This window comes from Schistocerca cancellata, chromosome 5 (genome assembly GCF_023864275.1).
Source record: "Schistocerca cancellata isolate TAMUIC-IGC-003103 chromosome 5, iqSchCanc2.1, whole genome shotgun sequence".
Classification (NCBI taxonomy): Eukaryota; Metazoa; Arthropoda; class Insecta; order Orthoptera; family Acrididae; genus Schistocerca; species Schistocerca cancellata.
In genome coordinates this window covers 242,700,122-242,714,881 of record NC_064630.1, presented here as the reverse complement: position 1 = coordinate 242,714,881, position 14,760 = coordinate 242,700,122, and the positions used below count along the sequence as shown (strand labels likewise).

At 45.6% G+C, this 14,760-nt stretch overlaps 1 protein-coding gene across 1 annotated transcript in view; it reads right to left on the bottom strand.

The window, feature by feature from the left end:
* Positions 1–1,972: 1,972 nt before the first annotated feature.
* The window catches only part of LOC126188461 (chitinase-3-like protein 1), a 30,694-nt gene continuing 17,906 nt past the window's right edge, over positions 1,973–14,760 (bottom strand). Inside the window, exons 8-10 of the mRNA XM_049930065.1 lie at positions 11,220–11,342; positions 9,647–9,802; positions 1,973–2,248 (exon numbers count right to left, since the gene is read on the bottom strand). Of these exons, the coding sequence (XP_049786022.1) occupies positions 1,973–2,248; positions 9,647–9,802; positions 11,220–11,342 (555 nt within the window). The remainder of the gene's footprint in view (positions 2,249–9,646; positions 9,803–11,219; positions 11,343–14,760) is intronic.

Below are 14,760 nucleotides of genomic sequence, written 5' to 3'. Positions count from 1 at the left end.
TGGGGAGAAGAGAAGTTTGTGGCACAACTTGACTAGAAGAAGGGATCGGTTGGTAGGACATGTTTTGAGGCATCGAGGGATCACAAATTTAGCATTGGAGGGCAGCGTGGAGGGTAAAAATCGTAGAGGGAGACCAAGAGATCAATACACTAAGCAGATTCAGAAGGATGTAGGTTGCAGTAGGTACTGGGAGATGAAGAAGCTTGCACAGGATAGAGTAGCATGGAGAGCTGCATCAAACCAGTCTCAGGACTGAAGACCACAACAACAACAACATCGTTGCACTATCGGCCGGAGGATGGTATGCACGCATCGTACAGCCGTTACGGCGTCTTCCATGACCACCAGCGGCGTACGTCCGCCCCACGTAATGCCACCCCAAAACAGCAGGGAACCTCTACCTTGTTGCACTCGCTCGACAGTGTGACTAAGGCGTTCACCAGGATCGTTTTGCCTCCAAACACGTCTCCGACGATTGTCTGGTTGAAGGCATATATGCGACATTCGATGGTGAAGAGAACGTGATGCCAATCCTAAGCGGCCCATTCGGCGTCTTGTTGGGCCCATCTGTACCGCGCTGCATGGTGTCGTGGTTGCAACGATGGACCTCTCCATGGACGTCGGGAGTGAATTTGCCCATCAAGCAGCCTATTGTGCATAGTTTGTGACGTAACACGACGTCCTCTGGCTGCATGACAGGGTTTCAAAAAATGGTTCAAATGGCTCTGAGCACTACGGGACTCAACTGCTGAGGTCATTAGTCCCCTAGAACTTAGAACTAGTTAAACCTAACTAACCTAAGGACATCACAAACATCCATGCCCGAGGCAGGATTCGAACCTGTGACCGTAGCGGTCTTGCGGTTCCAGACTGCAGCGCCTTTAACCGCACGGCCACTTCGGCCGGCCCATGACAGGGTTTCTCAGAGCCATAATCCGTAGGTAGCGGTCATCCACTGCAGTAGTCCACTGTCTCTAAGTATCTCCTCCATGTCCGAACAACATCGCTTTGGTTCACTCCGAGACGTCTGGTCACTTCCCTTGTTGAGAGCCCTTCCTGGCGCAAAGTAACAATGCTGACGCGATCGAACCGCGGTATTGACCGTCTAGGCATGGTTGAACTACAGACAACACGAGCCACGTACTTCCTTCCTGGAGGAATGATTGGAACTGATCGGCTGTCGGACCCCCCTCCCCCTAATAGGCGCTGCTCCTGCATGGTTGTTTACATCTTTTGGGAGGTTTAGTGACATCTCTGAACAGTCAAAGGGACTGTATCTGTGATACAATATTCACAGTCAACGTCTATGTTCAGGAGTTCTGGGAACTGGGGTGATGCAAAACTTTTTTTGATGTGTGTATGTCTTATAAGTATCTACCACTTCCGTAACAAATTCGATATAGTATGCTACAGACATTGTACTATTATTGTACCTTCATACTGATTTCCACTACTGGGGAGAAGGGTCTGATACGGGAACCCTGTACATTAACTGGAAAACAGTTGAAAAAAGCTGGCGCGTATCTCTCGTGAGCCTGCTTATAAAACTTTCAGAGTAAAAACTACGAAGATTTTTCAGCCGGCTACGTCTCTGTCACGTAGAGATCGCGCACAAAACATTAGACACAAAACATCTCACACAGAGGTATACAAGCAGTCTTTCTTCGCACCTATCTTCTGTGGTTGGAACTGGGAGAAGCTATAATAGGCGAATGTCGAAAAGTACCCTCTGCCATGTACATCACAGTGATTCGCAGAGTTCAAAAGTATATGTGTAAGGAGCATACTCAGTTCCTTCAAATGTCAGCATCTGACGTGGCACAGGAATGCTTGGTCTACAAATAAGATGCTTTTGCAGTGCACAATAAAGCTTTATTTAGTCAAGCACGCAATGGCGACTAGCGGAAGTACAATTTGAAGAAGCAGGTACTTGAGTGCAAAGCCGAGGTATCGGCAGACTACGGGAGAGTGTTCAGCAGGCGACGAGGCTCTTGTAGTTGCAGGCCGAGGAAGACTCGTCGAAGACGAGGTCCCCTGGGCAGGTGAACTTGCTGGCGATGTAGCCACTGCCGGAGGCGGTACACAGGTAGAAGACGCCGCAGTCGCTGGGGTCCCGAACGTAGCCCGCAGAGCTGCAGACGCCGGAGGAGCTGCTGGCACTGGCTGCCGTGTTGCTGCTGCTGGAGGAACTGGAACTACTGCTGGAGCTCGAGCTGGAACTGCTGCCGGAGCTGGACGAGCTGGAACTCTGTAAAGTACGTCACAGGCTTCAATAAAGACAGGTGGTTCAATCTAATAGTACATCAGAGAGGCTGTGGGAAGTCGTTCAGCGCTCCCTGCAGTTCCACGCCGTGCTATTAGGCGCCATGTTTCATGTGGTCATTATGCAGCTGTCCTGAAAGCTATAGAGCAGATGGGTGGCTTCATAAGCTACACTATTGTTGAATTTCTTCGGAATCGTGCCGACCGTGTGCTCAGGGTGTAGGCAAGTATGATTGAAGACTGGAGAACATATTTTACGTATGTTTTCAACAGTGCTCCGTGTGCTCAGGGTGTAGGCAAGTATGATTGAAGACTGGAGAACATATTTTACGTATGTTTTCAACAGTGCTATATTTTGCATACACTGATGTATTTGATTACTTGTGTAATAAAGCTTGTTTCATCGAAGTTCTTTTTACCATACACCCTAAGCCTTACGATATTCCGAGAATTTTGGGACATTTGAGAAATGTGAAAAAGACTTGCGTTTTATTTTGTAACATACGCAGCACAAGATTGTAAGTTTTGTTGTGATTGAAAACTTTGTTCCTAGAGAGAAGGAAAGGTGAATTACGTCTTTTTGTTTGAACTTTATAAAGTAATTTATTCAGTTTTTGACAGTCCCAATAGGGATTATTCCAGTAACTGTCTTTTTTATTTTTTATTTTTTGTGGAAATGTTATGCTTGTGACAAGATAGTCATCCCTAAAAGTCCATCATGTTTGGGAGCATGAAGTCCATGAATGGCTCCGTGTAGTCTCCTAGTAATCGAACATAACCATTTCCAGTGAGTGACCGATTCACTTGAACAAGTCCATTCCACGTAAGCACAGCCCACACCATTATGGAGCTACTACCAGCTTGCGAGTGACTTGTTGACAACTTGGGGCTACGGCTTCGTGGGGTCTGCCCCACACTCGAAGCCAACCGTCGGCTCTTACCAACTGAAATCGGGACTCACCTTACCACATCACTGTTTTCTGGTCGTCTAGGGTCCAGCTCATATGGTGATGTGCTGCAGGCGATGTCGTGATGTTAGCAAAGGTACTCGATTCTGTCGTCTGTTGCCATAGCACACTGTCCTAACGGAAACGTTCGTCGTGTGTCCCACATTGATTTCTGTGGTTATTTTAGGCACTGTTGCTTCTCTGTTAGGACTGACAACTCAACTCCAACGCCGCCGCTCCCGGTCGTTAAGCGAAGGCCGTCGATCACTGTGCTGTCCTTGGTGAAATATAATGCCTGAAATTTGGCATTCTCGACACTCTTGTCACTGTGTATTTCCGGGTACTGAATTCCCTAAAGATTTCCGAAATGGAATGCCACATGCATATAGATGCAACTACCATTCCGCGCCGATTCCCTTCGTGCGGCCATAATCACGTCGAAAACCTTTTCACACCTGAGAACAAATGACAGCTCCGCCAATGTACTGCCCTTTTATACCTTGTGTCCGCGATACTACCGCCATTTGTACACTACTGGCCATTAAAATTGCTACACCAAGAAGAAATGCAGATGATAAAGGGGTATTCATTGGACAAATATATTATACTACAACTGACATGTGATTACATTTTCACCCAATTTGGGTGCATAGATCCTGAGAAATCAGTACCCAGAACAATCACCTGTGGTCGTAATAACGGCCTTGATACGCCTGGGCATTGAGTCAAACAGAACTTGGATGGCGTGTACAGGTACAGCTGCCCATGCAGCTTCAACACGATACCACAGTTCATCAAGAGTAGTGACTGGCGTATTGTAACGAGCCAGTTGCTCGGCCACCATTGACCAGACGTTTTCAATTGGTGAGGGATCTGGAGAATGTGCTAGCCAGGACAGCAGTCAAACATTTTCTGTATCCAGAAAGGCCCGTACGGGACCTGCAACATGCGGTCGTGCATTATCCTGCTGAGATGTAGGGTTTCGCAAGGATCGAATGAAGGGTAGAGCCACGGGTCGTAACACATCTGAAATGTAACGTCCACTGTTCAAAGTGCCGTCAATGCGAACAAGAGGTGACCGAGACGTGTAATCAATGGCAACCTACACCATCACGCCGGGTGATACGCCAGTATGGCGATGACGAATACTCGCTTCCAATGTGCGTTCACCGCGATGTCGCCAAACACAGATGCGACCATCATGATGCTGTAAACAGAACCTAGATTCATCCGAAAATGACATTTTGCCATTCGTGCACCCAGCTTCGTCGTTGAGTACATCATCGCAGGCGCTCCTGTCTGTGATGCAGCGTCAAAGGTAACCGCAGCCACGGTCTCCGAGCTGATAGTCCATGCTGCTGCAAACGTCATCGAACTGTTCGTGCAGATGGTTGTTGTCTTGCAAACGTCCCCATCTGTTGACCCAGGGATCGAGACGTGGCTGCACGATCCGTTACAGCCATGCGTATAAGATGCCTGTCATCTCGACTGCTAGTGATACGAGGCCGTTGGGATCCAACACGGCGCTCCGTATTACCCTCCTGAACCCACCGATTCTATATTCTGCTGACTGTCATTGGATCTCGACCAACGCGAACAGCAATGTCGCGTTACGATAAACCGCAATCGCGATAGGCTACAATCCGACCTTTATCAAAGTCGTAAACTTGATGGTACGCATTTCTCCTCCTTACACGAGGCATCACAACAACGTTTCACCAGACAACGCCGGTCAACTGCTGTTGGTGTATGAGAAATCGGTTGGAAACTTTCCTCATGTCAGCACGTTGTAGGTGTCGCCACCGGCGCCAACCTTGTGTGAATGCTCTGGAAAGCTAATCATTTGCATATCACAGTATCTTCGTCCTGTCGGTTAAATTTCGCACCTGTAGCACGTCATCTTCGTGGTGTAGCAATTCTAATGGCCAGTAGTGTACATGTGTATATCGCTACCCCATGAAATTTGAAATAAGGACTATGGGACCAAACTGCTAAGATCATCGGTCCCTAACCTTACGCACTACTTAATTTAACGTAAACTACGAAGGGCGTCCAAAAATTTTGCACAGTCGTCTCTAATTTTTTTTATTTTTACAGGAGAAGAATGAAATTTTTTGAGAACATCCTTGGAACAATTAACTATAAGTTGGTATATAAAAGTATTTTATTTACAGGTGAGCCATAATGGACCGTGAAGTAGATGTCAGGTTGCGACAACGGCCGGTGATGGAGTTCCTCTTCAAGACTGGCGATGACTCTGCCACATCGATTCACGGGAAGTTGCTCCCTGTTTGTGGGGAGGACACAGTGGATCCCAGCAGAGGACAATCCACGATGCGGTAGACCATCGATGGCAGTGAGTGATGTGAATAAGGAGACCATTGATCAAATCATCGAAAATGACATGTGTGACGTCACGACAGCTTGCTGAAATGACTCGTTTGTCATTGAGTAGTGTGGAATCACTGGTACAGCCACCAGGATACAGAAAAATCTGTGCGCGTTGGGTGCCTAGATTATCGACAAGAGAAATGAAAGCGATGAGGAAGAGTATGTCCGAGGGTCTAATGAAGACGTTTACTGAAGAGTGGAAACAATGTTTTGACGGCTTCATTATCCAGGATAAAACATGGCTGCTTTTGTCCGAACCTGAGAGCAAAAACCAATCCATTGGAGTGGCGTCATCCGTGTTCCTATCGGAAGAAGAAACCAAGACTTTCACGAACAGCAGATCGAAAGGTGATGGCCTCCTTCTTTGGGATCAGTGTGGTACCATATTCACTGACTTTTTGGAACCTGGCTCCACAATTAACCTGGATCGTTACTGTTTGTCCTTGGACAAGCCGCGACGTGCCAAGACCCAAAGACCACTGCTTAGGGTCAGCAAATCAGACTACACCATGTCAATGACAAACCCCATACAGCCCTTACGACGCAGGAGAAAATCAGGAAAATGGGTTGGGAAATGGTTCCTCATCCTCCCTACAGTTCAGACTTGGCTCCGTCTGATTTTTACCTCTTTGGTCGTCTGAAGGCCCACCTGTGCGGTAAAACATTTGATAGTGAGAAAGACCTTATTTCCTGTGTCACGCGATGGAGTAAAAATCAATCCCCATAATTTTACCGAAGCTCATTTACATCATGGAAAGAACGTTGGGCCAGGTGCGTCACAGTTGGCGGAGGCTACACTGAGTAGGCTCAATGTATAACTACATGTTACAAGTATGTTCACAAAAAATTTCATTCTCCTCCTGCAAAAAATTAAAAAATTAGAGACGACTGTGCAAAACTTTTTGAACGTCCTTAGTAACTTACGCTAAGGACAAGACACAGACACCCATGCCCGAGGGAGGTTTCGAACCTCCGACGGGGGGAGCCGCGCGAACCGAGACAAGATGCCCTAGACCGCACGGCTACGCCAAGCGCCGCTACCCCATGGCTTTTGCACCTCAGTAAGTATAATAAATTTCACAATAAGTCGGAGGGGGCTTATAGTGTTCGCTACACGTACAGGGCGAGATAAATTAGCGCACTCCAGAGCGTTTTCTTGCATATTATCAGGACAGAAATGTATATGACAGTATGTCGCTGTGTGATATTTTTGGTAGAAAACTGACGTACGTGAATGTCAAACTGGCAGCACTGTTATCACATATACGACAAAATATTCATTAAAGACGTTATAACATCATTACCGAATTACTGGAGCAGTTAGAGTATACGCTTGAAATACTCTAGCTGGAGAGTTTCGCGTCCGTTTGGGAGCGTGTTCGTTCTTATTTGGTAATTTTAGTCTGCATCACGGTAAGATAGCGCTATCTAGCTTCTTAATCGTTATACCGACATTCTATCAGGTCTCATAAAAATCATGTGTTTTTGTTGCGGCGTTAACGACCAACATCTAGAGAGCAACTTACCCGAAACTTAGGAGGCTATAGATTAATCAGTTGAATTAATTGCACTGACGCGAAATTCAGTTAATATAGATGAAATCAATGAATAGGCAATGGCACCTAAAGATAAAAGCGATGCAACATTTAAAAATTCTGAACTTCAGTCTAGTGAACAGTCGTGATGGCCCTCCTTCCTGTTCCTACTTCTGGTATTCATCTTCACATGCAATTATATTTGTTCATCAGTAATAGGAAGTAATAGAAAGAACAGTTAGTGACAGTGAAATCTTCAGTGAGGCACTGAGGCGCACTCAGATAGCTTGAGCATTAGGCGGCTGCCCGCGGAGAGAAGGCAGTTTTGCGTCGAGACGCAGTCTGGCACATACTTTAATTAATCAAGACGTATTCATTACTTTTAGATTAACCTGCACTACATTACATTCATGTAATTGGGTGATAAAAGTCAGGGGATAGTAATATGCGCATATACAGACGGCGGTAACATCGCGCATACAAGGTATAAAGAGCAGTACATGGGCGAAGCTATCGTTTATACTCAGGTGATTCACGTGAAAAGTTTTCCAGCATGATGATGGCCGCACGACGGGAATCAATATACTATGAAGGCGGAATGGTAGTTTGAGTTAGACTTATGGGACATTCCATTTCGGAAATCGTGAGGGAACTGAGTTTTCCGAGATCCAAAGAGTCAAGAGTGTGCCGAGAACACCAAATTTCAGACATTGCCTCCCAGCACGGACAACGCAATGGCCGACGGCCTCCACTTAACGACTGAGAGCAGCGGTGTTTGTGTAGAGTTGTCAGTGCTAACGTAGAAACAACACTGCGTGAAATAACCGCAGAAATCAATGTTGGGGCGTACGACGAATGTATCCTTTAGGACAGTGCGGCGAAATTTGGCGTTAAGGGGCTATGACGGCAGATGACTGACATGAGTGCCTTTGCTAACAGGACGAAATCGCCTACAGTGCCTCTTCTGGACTCGTGACCATATTAGTTGGACACTAGACAACTGATAAACCTGACGTGCCCAGACGAGTTCCGATTTCAGTTGGTAAGAGCTGATGGCAGGGCTCGAGTGTGGGGCAGATCCCATGAAGCAATGGACCCAGGTTGTCAACAAGGCACTGTACAAACTGGTGGTAGCCTCATAACAATGTGGGCTGATTTTACATGGAATGGACTGATCATTAACTGTAAATCCTTATGTTCTGCTACTTGGAGTGACTATTTGCAGCCATTCATGGACATAAGCTCAGACAATGACGGAATTTTCATGGATGTCAATGTCCCGTGTTAGCAGACCACAATTGTTCACGATTGGTCTGAAGAATATTCTGGACAGTTCGAGCGAACGATTTGGCCACCCAGATCGCCAGACATGAATCCGATCGAACATTTATGGGACGTAATCGAGAGGTCAGTTCGTGCACAAAACCCTGCACCGTCAACACTTTCTCAGTTATGGACGGATGTAGAGGCAGTATGGCTCAATATTTCTGCAGGCGACTTCCAACGACTTGTTGAGTCCCTGCCACGTTGAGCTTCTGCACTACACCGGGCAACAGCAGCTCCGACACGACACTAGGTGGTGTCCCGTGACTCCCGTCACCGCAGTCTAAATCTGTAGATTTTCTTGTTTTTCTTTTGCTAATGCCTTTGATCAGCATCGGCGCAGGGTCGGCATTGCTATTAACGGATTTGGCATGCTTAATTTAAGTGGTGGCCGGATGGCCTTCCTGTCGCCACCGTGTTACCCTCCTGGGGTGGAAAATATGTACCCCAACTTTTGCGTATCGGATTACGTATGTGAAAGTGAGAGACAGTTTTCTGAACGTTTGAGAATCGTGTTAACTGTGACGCGACTAGGGTACCAGCCTGCTATTCACCTGGTAGGATGTGGAAAACCGCCTAAAAACCACATTCAGGCTGGCCTGCACATCGATCTTCGTCGTTAATCCTCCGGACGGATTCTATCTGGGGCCATCGCACCTCGCCGTCCCTGAATCGGTGCTTTAACTCGCACGGCTATGAGGGCGGGTTCATAAACACAAGTTGTGCATAAAAAATGAGGTAAGAAAGTAAATGTGCAACATCGCTTCAAACAGGGGTAGAGTTTCGGCAGGCAGGGGCTGCGGGCACATAGGTCTTGGAAGCGTGTAGGACCCTCTATCTCTCAGCTGGAACCACTCATTGCTTCCTTACATCTTCGAGTTACGTGTTTTCTAAGAGTGAGATTGGTATCATAGCAAAGAAGATGTCCAGGATGCTCTGCATTTAACAGGTGAAGCATCAAAGACACGTTCTAACGTCTCACAGAAGAAAATAAAATTTTAACTTTGTGAAAAACACATTGGAAATTTATGACAAACTGGTTGTTATAAATGGATATTAAGTTGTCCCTATACGTGGGATATCATTCAGAGGAAAACAAACAAACAAACAAACAACCAGAAGAAGGGAACGTAGGCAGTATGATGTGTATAATCATAAGCTGCTCTTAACTACAGTGACCACACTTACTGAGGAACCGCTGTTGGTGGAGGTGATTCCACGAAGAACCTCGTTGATGGTGCTGAGAAGAGGGTAGGTCTTCGAGCCGCAGAGGCCTTTGAAGTCGTCTGTCTCCAGGCTCCAGATCATTCCACCAGCCAGGCCCATGTCGAGAACGTATTGGGACTGAAAACAAACACCAAAAGACATAGTTGTTGCCGATGTATATTGGTACATACCATGCAGTGGTTGACATCAGAGCATTATTCTAAGTTCACAGTAGGGAATACGAAGAGGAAGTAAGGGAAATTTTTATCAGTGGGAACTCAGACTGCAGAACTTCAACAGTGTTTATTTCGCTAGACCCGAATCTGTCTTCTCTTAAGAGAATGAATCCTATTTTTAGTGCTCCGATGCCGTTTATTGCCATTTACAAATTTCTTGTTGTTATTATATGGCTGTTACTATGGACATCTTGTTTTTCAATTTTTGTTTTTCGCAAGCATTGAATTTTTAAAGATATGGCAGCCGTCATGTCGTGATCGTAGTGATTACCCAATTGAGCAACCAGTCGCTTGTAGCGATCTGTTTCTTCGTGTCATTGTCTGAGGTGACTTATGAAGGAACTGAGGAACATCCTGACTTCACTACGAAGTTTCCGGGTGTGTTCCTGGTATTGCCTAGTGGCTGGTTCCTCCTCGGCAGATAACAGGGCGGGAAGTAATTCAGAAAGTGGAGCATGCGACGCAACGCCTCACTTCGAAGCCGTTGTAGTTCCTCGGTGTGAGAATTTGCTTTTGGTCCCAGACGGGGTAGACAAGTTTCATCGCACGATAGACTGTCGCTGCATTCAATGTATAATGACGACCTTGCATTAATTAGTGGGTTAAATGCGCAAGGGATTTGAGATATCTTCTTCCACACCTGGTTTGCTAGCTGTCTCCATGTAAGCCGTCGATTAACTGCCACTTCTAGGTATCTGTCTATCACTGTCCATTGAAATGGAGTGTGAGGGGTCTCCAGTTTCTCGAGGTCATCTCTTGACGATTGGCAATGTCCGACTTTCGCTCCTTTGAGTCCAACTCGCCGGTCCGTTACCAAATGTTTGATATCTCTGCAGGCGTCCTGTAGTCAGGGTTAAATGCACCTGGCGAACGGCTTTTGCTTATCTGAGTAAAAGCACTTGGTGACGAATGGCAAAGTTAGGAGGCAAGTACCGTAGGCACTGCACAAAACAGGTCCTATAACGAATCCCTGCGGCACTCCTGTATGAATCTGTCATTGAGATGATTCGCTGAATGCAACCCATACTGCGACGGTATGCCTACAGAGGTAATTCAAGAGAAGCTCCACCACTGAGCTTAGCATTCCCTAACTATTTATATTGCTACCTCGTGTTAACAACGCCGTCTTCAGGCAACTGTTACTGTCTCACGAAGGCCTTCTAATATAAACACTTTAAAGTGAATTACATAAATGCCTTAGAATATCCACAGTCTGTATTTTAAACTGATAAATACCAAGAGTTTCTCCCAGGCTGTGAGGGAAGAATCCACCAGGTTGAATGTGGAAGAGTTTAGAGAATTATAGTGTCGGCTGTTACCTTGAGTCTGATGGATTCTTCGTTGTCGTAGCCAATCCACTGATTTCCGTTCACGGCATATGGCACCTTCTGCTCTTCGTCCCAAACGACTGTCCACCCACCAGCGTTAATCTTTTCACAGATCTGCAAATATGAAAAGCATTACACAACCAGTTGTATTTATTCTAAAAAATACTACGTTACTGAAATAGATCGCGACGAGATCAGTGAATAACTTGATGTACAGCCACTTAGATAATAGCACTACAAAAGCAACTGTGACCTCCAGAATTTCGTCATTACAAGTGGTAAATATTATCTAAATAAATTTATGAACCAATGAACGGAATGTAATAAGCAAAAAAAAAAAAATGGTTCAAATGGCTCTAAGCACTATGGGACTTAACATCTGAGGTCATCAGTCCCCTAGACTTAGAACTACTAAAACCTAACTAACCTAAGGACATCGCACACATCCATGCCCGAGGCAGGATTCGAACCTGCGACCGTAGCAGCCGCGTGATTCCAGACTGAAGCGCCTAGAACCGCTCGACCCCCGCGGCCGGCTGTAATAAGCACTTTTTGAAGAATGTCTCTGAAGGGTGTATCTGTATCTGCTGCCCAACTGGACACGAAGGTTGCAGATTGGCAAAAACATCGTAAACTAAGTATTACTTAAGAAAGAAATGTTTTCAGACGAACTTAAGTAGTGATAGTGTGCTTACCTTAGAATAAGAATCAGATATTAACCAATAGAAATGTAAATTGATGACAATTAATACGGCTGGAGCATACTATAATAAGAGTCAGAGGTGGCCGTGAAGACACGCCCAGAGTAAATGGCGGAGGGAGGGAAGCTCAGGCCTGCTCATACCAACTACGCAGCTTGTAGCTGCTCAGCACATAATATCCTCAACTTTTACCCGCTCAAAGGCACTATATCCGCAACTTTTACCTGTTCAGCACATCAACTTGCCAAAAACTGCCATTAACGCCTCTATCCAAACTCCATAACTAGAAGCAGATCTATGATGATTTTCTTTTGATCATCCTCCGCAACACTTCAGTGAAACATATTTTAAGGAGTGCAACTATGTTAAGCTAAAAAGTATCATAACATTTTTATTGCAGAAGCTAAATCATTATATTAAACACCCTAACTGTCAGAAAGACGACGAAAAAGTGTTCAAAGAAAAAAAATTATGTAACAAAGAGCTTAATTGAAAGCACCGTTATGTAAAAGATAAATTTAAGTTAACAATCTAGGAAAAGATAAATTGATACATACTGTAAAGAAGACACATTAAGTTGCAGACAGGCACAAATTAAAGACGCTTGCACAAAATTTTAATTGTACCTGTCTGCATGTGAACGTATCTTCTTTACGGAACGTAGCAATGTATCTTTTCCTATATCCCTCATATTCCTATCTGGCGTTTCCATTGTTTGATAAATTTTAGATAACACACTTCAAAAAGTGCAGTTTGTTCGTTTCACTATCTTGCCAGTGAACAATTTTATTCTAGATGAATATTTGGTTTTCTTTTTGTTTTCTTCTCTACTTTTATTATTATTTAGCCGAGTGTAAGAGTCTGCACTTTTCTCAAATTACTCACATAAATTTATATTTTAGAGTGAGCCAATTAAAAAAGAGTTAAAACAATAATGCCGTTCTATAACGTGCAGAGGACTCGTCTGCCCAGATATAACACGAAAGGATGCATCTTGCTGAGCAATATAATTCTCTGAGGTAGACAGCAAAACGAGCGAGTTGCGGATATTCTGGCATGATGCATAATAAGCCACGAAACACATCGCCTAGTTTTTCAGGTTTCAGATAATCTAGAGAGAACGAGTAATGAGGCCTCTTTGCTTTTTCACACTCGGTTTCCTTCCTTTTTTATTGCATTTGTTGTCGATTTCTTGCGTGTTTCTTGAACTGAAGATGTATTATGAGTGTGATTTCCAACGACCTTAGACAAAATATGATCACTTCCCATTGTAAAAAAACAGACATTACAGTTCTTCTTCGAGCATCTCCAACACTGTTCATCAGTGGATTTCGCTTTTTTGTAAGGCACTGTTAAAAAGTTTCCATTTGAGGGCGTTGGCGCAGCTTATATGCGCCGTAGCGCGTCTCCGATGCGTGTGTATGAGCACCGACATGTAGACAAAGAATTAGTGTGGTATTCGCGTGTTTCCGACGTGCGTGTGGTAAATGCGGGAACGTGAACTATGGCGACGTTATTACTAAAACAGGACCTACATGCTGTTATTCTTTTCTTGGCTGCCACAGGGCAAACATCAGTAGACATCCATCGGAGAATGAAGAATGTGTGTGTGGGGCAGCATGTCTGTCGAAGACCACCGTCATGGAATGTTCACGATTCGACACAAGACGCCGGTTATTCTGGTAGACCAGCCTCGTCCAGTACGGACAAGTGGGAGAGATTCGAGCATTCAAATGGCTCAAATGGCTCTGAGCACTATGGGACTTAACATCTATGGTCATCAGTCCCCTAGAACTTAGAACTACTTAAACCTAACTAACCTAAGGACAGCACACAACACCCAGCCATCACGAGGCAGAGAAAATCCCTGACCCCGCCGGGAATCGAACCCGGGAACCCGGGCGTGGGAAGCGAGAACGCTACCGCACGACCACGAGATGCAGGCGTTCGAGCATTCGTCCTATAGTCCTGATCTCTCTCCCCAAGCGTTATCAGGCTTTCGGTTCCGTAAAAAAGACCGTAAAGGATCGAGGATGTGCAGCAGGATGTGCGGATTTCTTCATGCAACAGGACACCGTGTTTTACCGAACGCGTTCTGTGGGATGATTGCTTCAGCGGTCACGGTGATTTTGCCTGATTGGCAGGCCGATTCTGGACAGCATGTCCTTCGAAACCTTTCGATCGCCCCTTACATAGTGTGTGAATTTAAAGTTTTTGTAAGGCAGGCCCTGTCACTATACATTACTTTAATGCTGTTTACCGTCACAGCGCTTTCCAACGACTTACTTACTCGGCACTAGATTCAACCCCATTATAACTGTCTCTATTGCCAGCTACGATCTACCTGGGCCTTAGACGATGATGACGACCCATACTCCGAGGAGCGTAGGGAACGATGCGGGAGACCCGCACCGCCGACTAGGCAGGGTCGTAGCGGAGGTGGTTTGCCTTTGCCTTCCTCCGACCGTAATGGGAATGAATGATGATGGTGAAGACAACACAACAACACCCAGTCATCTCGAGGCAGGGAAAGTCCCTGACCCCGCCGGGAATCGAACCCGGGACCCCGCGCACAGGAAGCGAGAACGCTACCGCAAGACCACGAGCTGCGGACTGGGCCTTAGATGACATGGGTGAAAAATGGCACTTCTACCTGGACGGCAAGCTGAGGAACTGGAGTAGCGGGCACAGTGGCCCCTTCATCGAATTTTTTTGAGTTGCAGAACTTGTGTCAGCCTAGTAAGACATCGATACTACGCTGTAGAAGCCACATAAACACCTGAGGGAATCTCAAACAAGACTATAGTCATAGGCGTAAACGACGATAATCA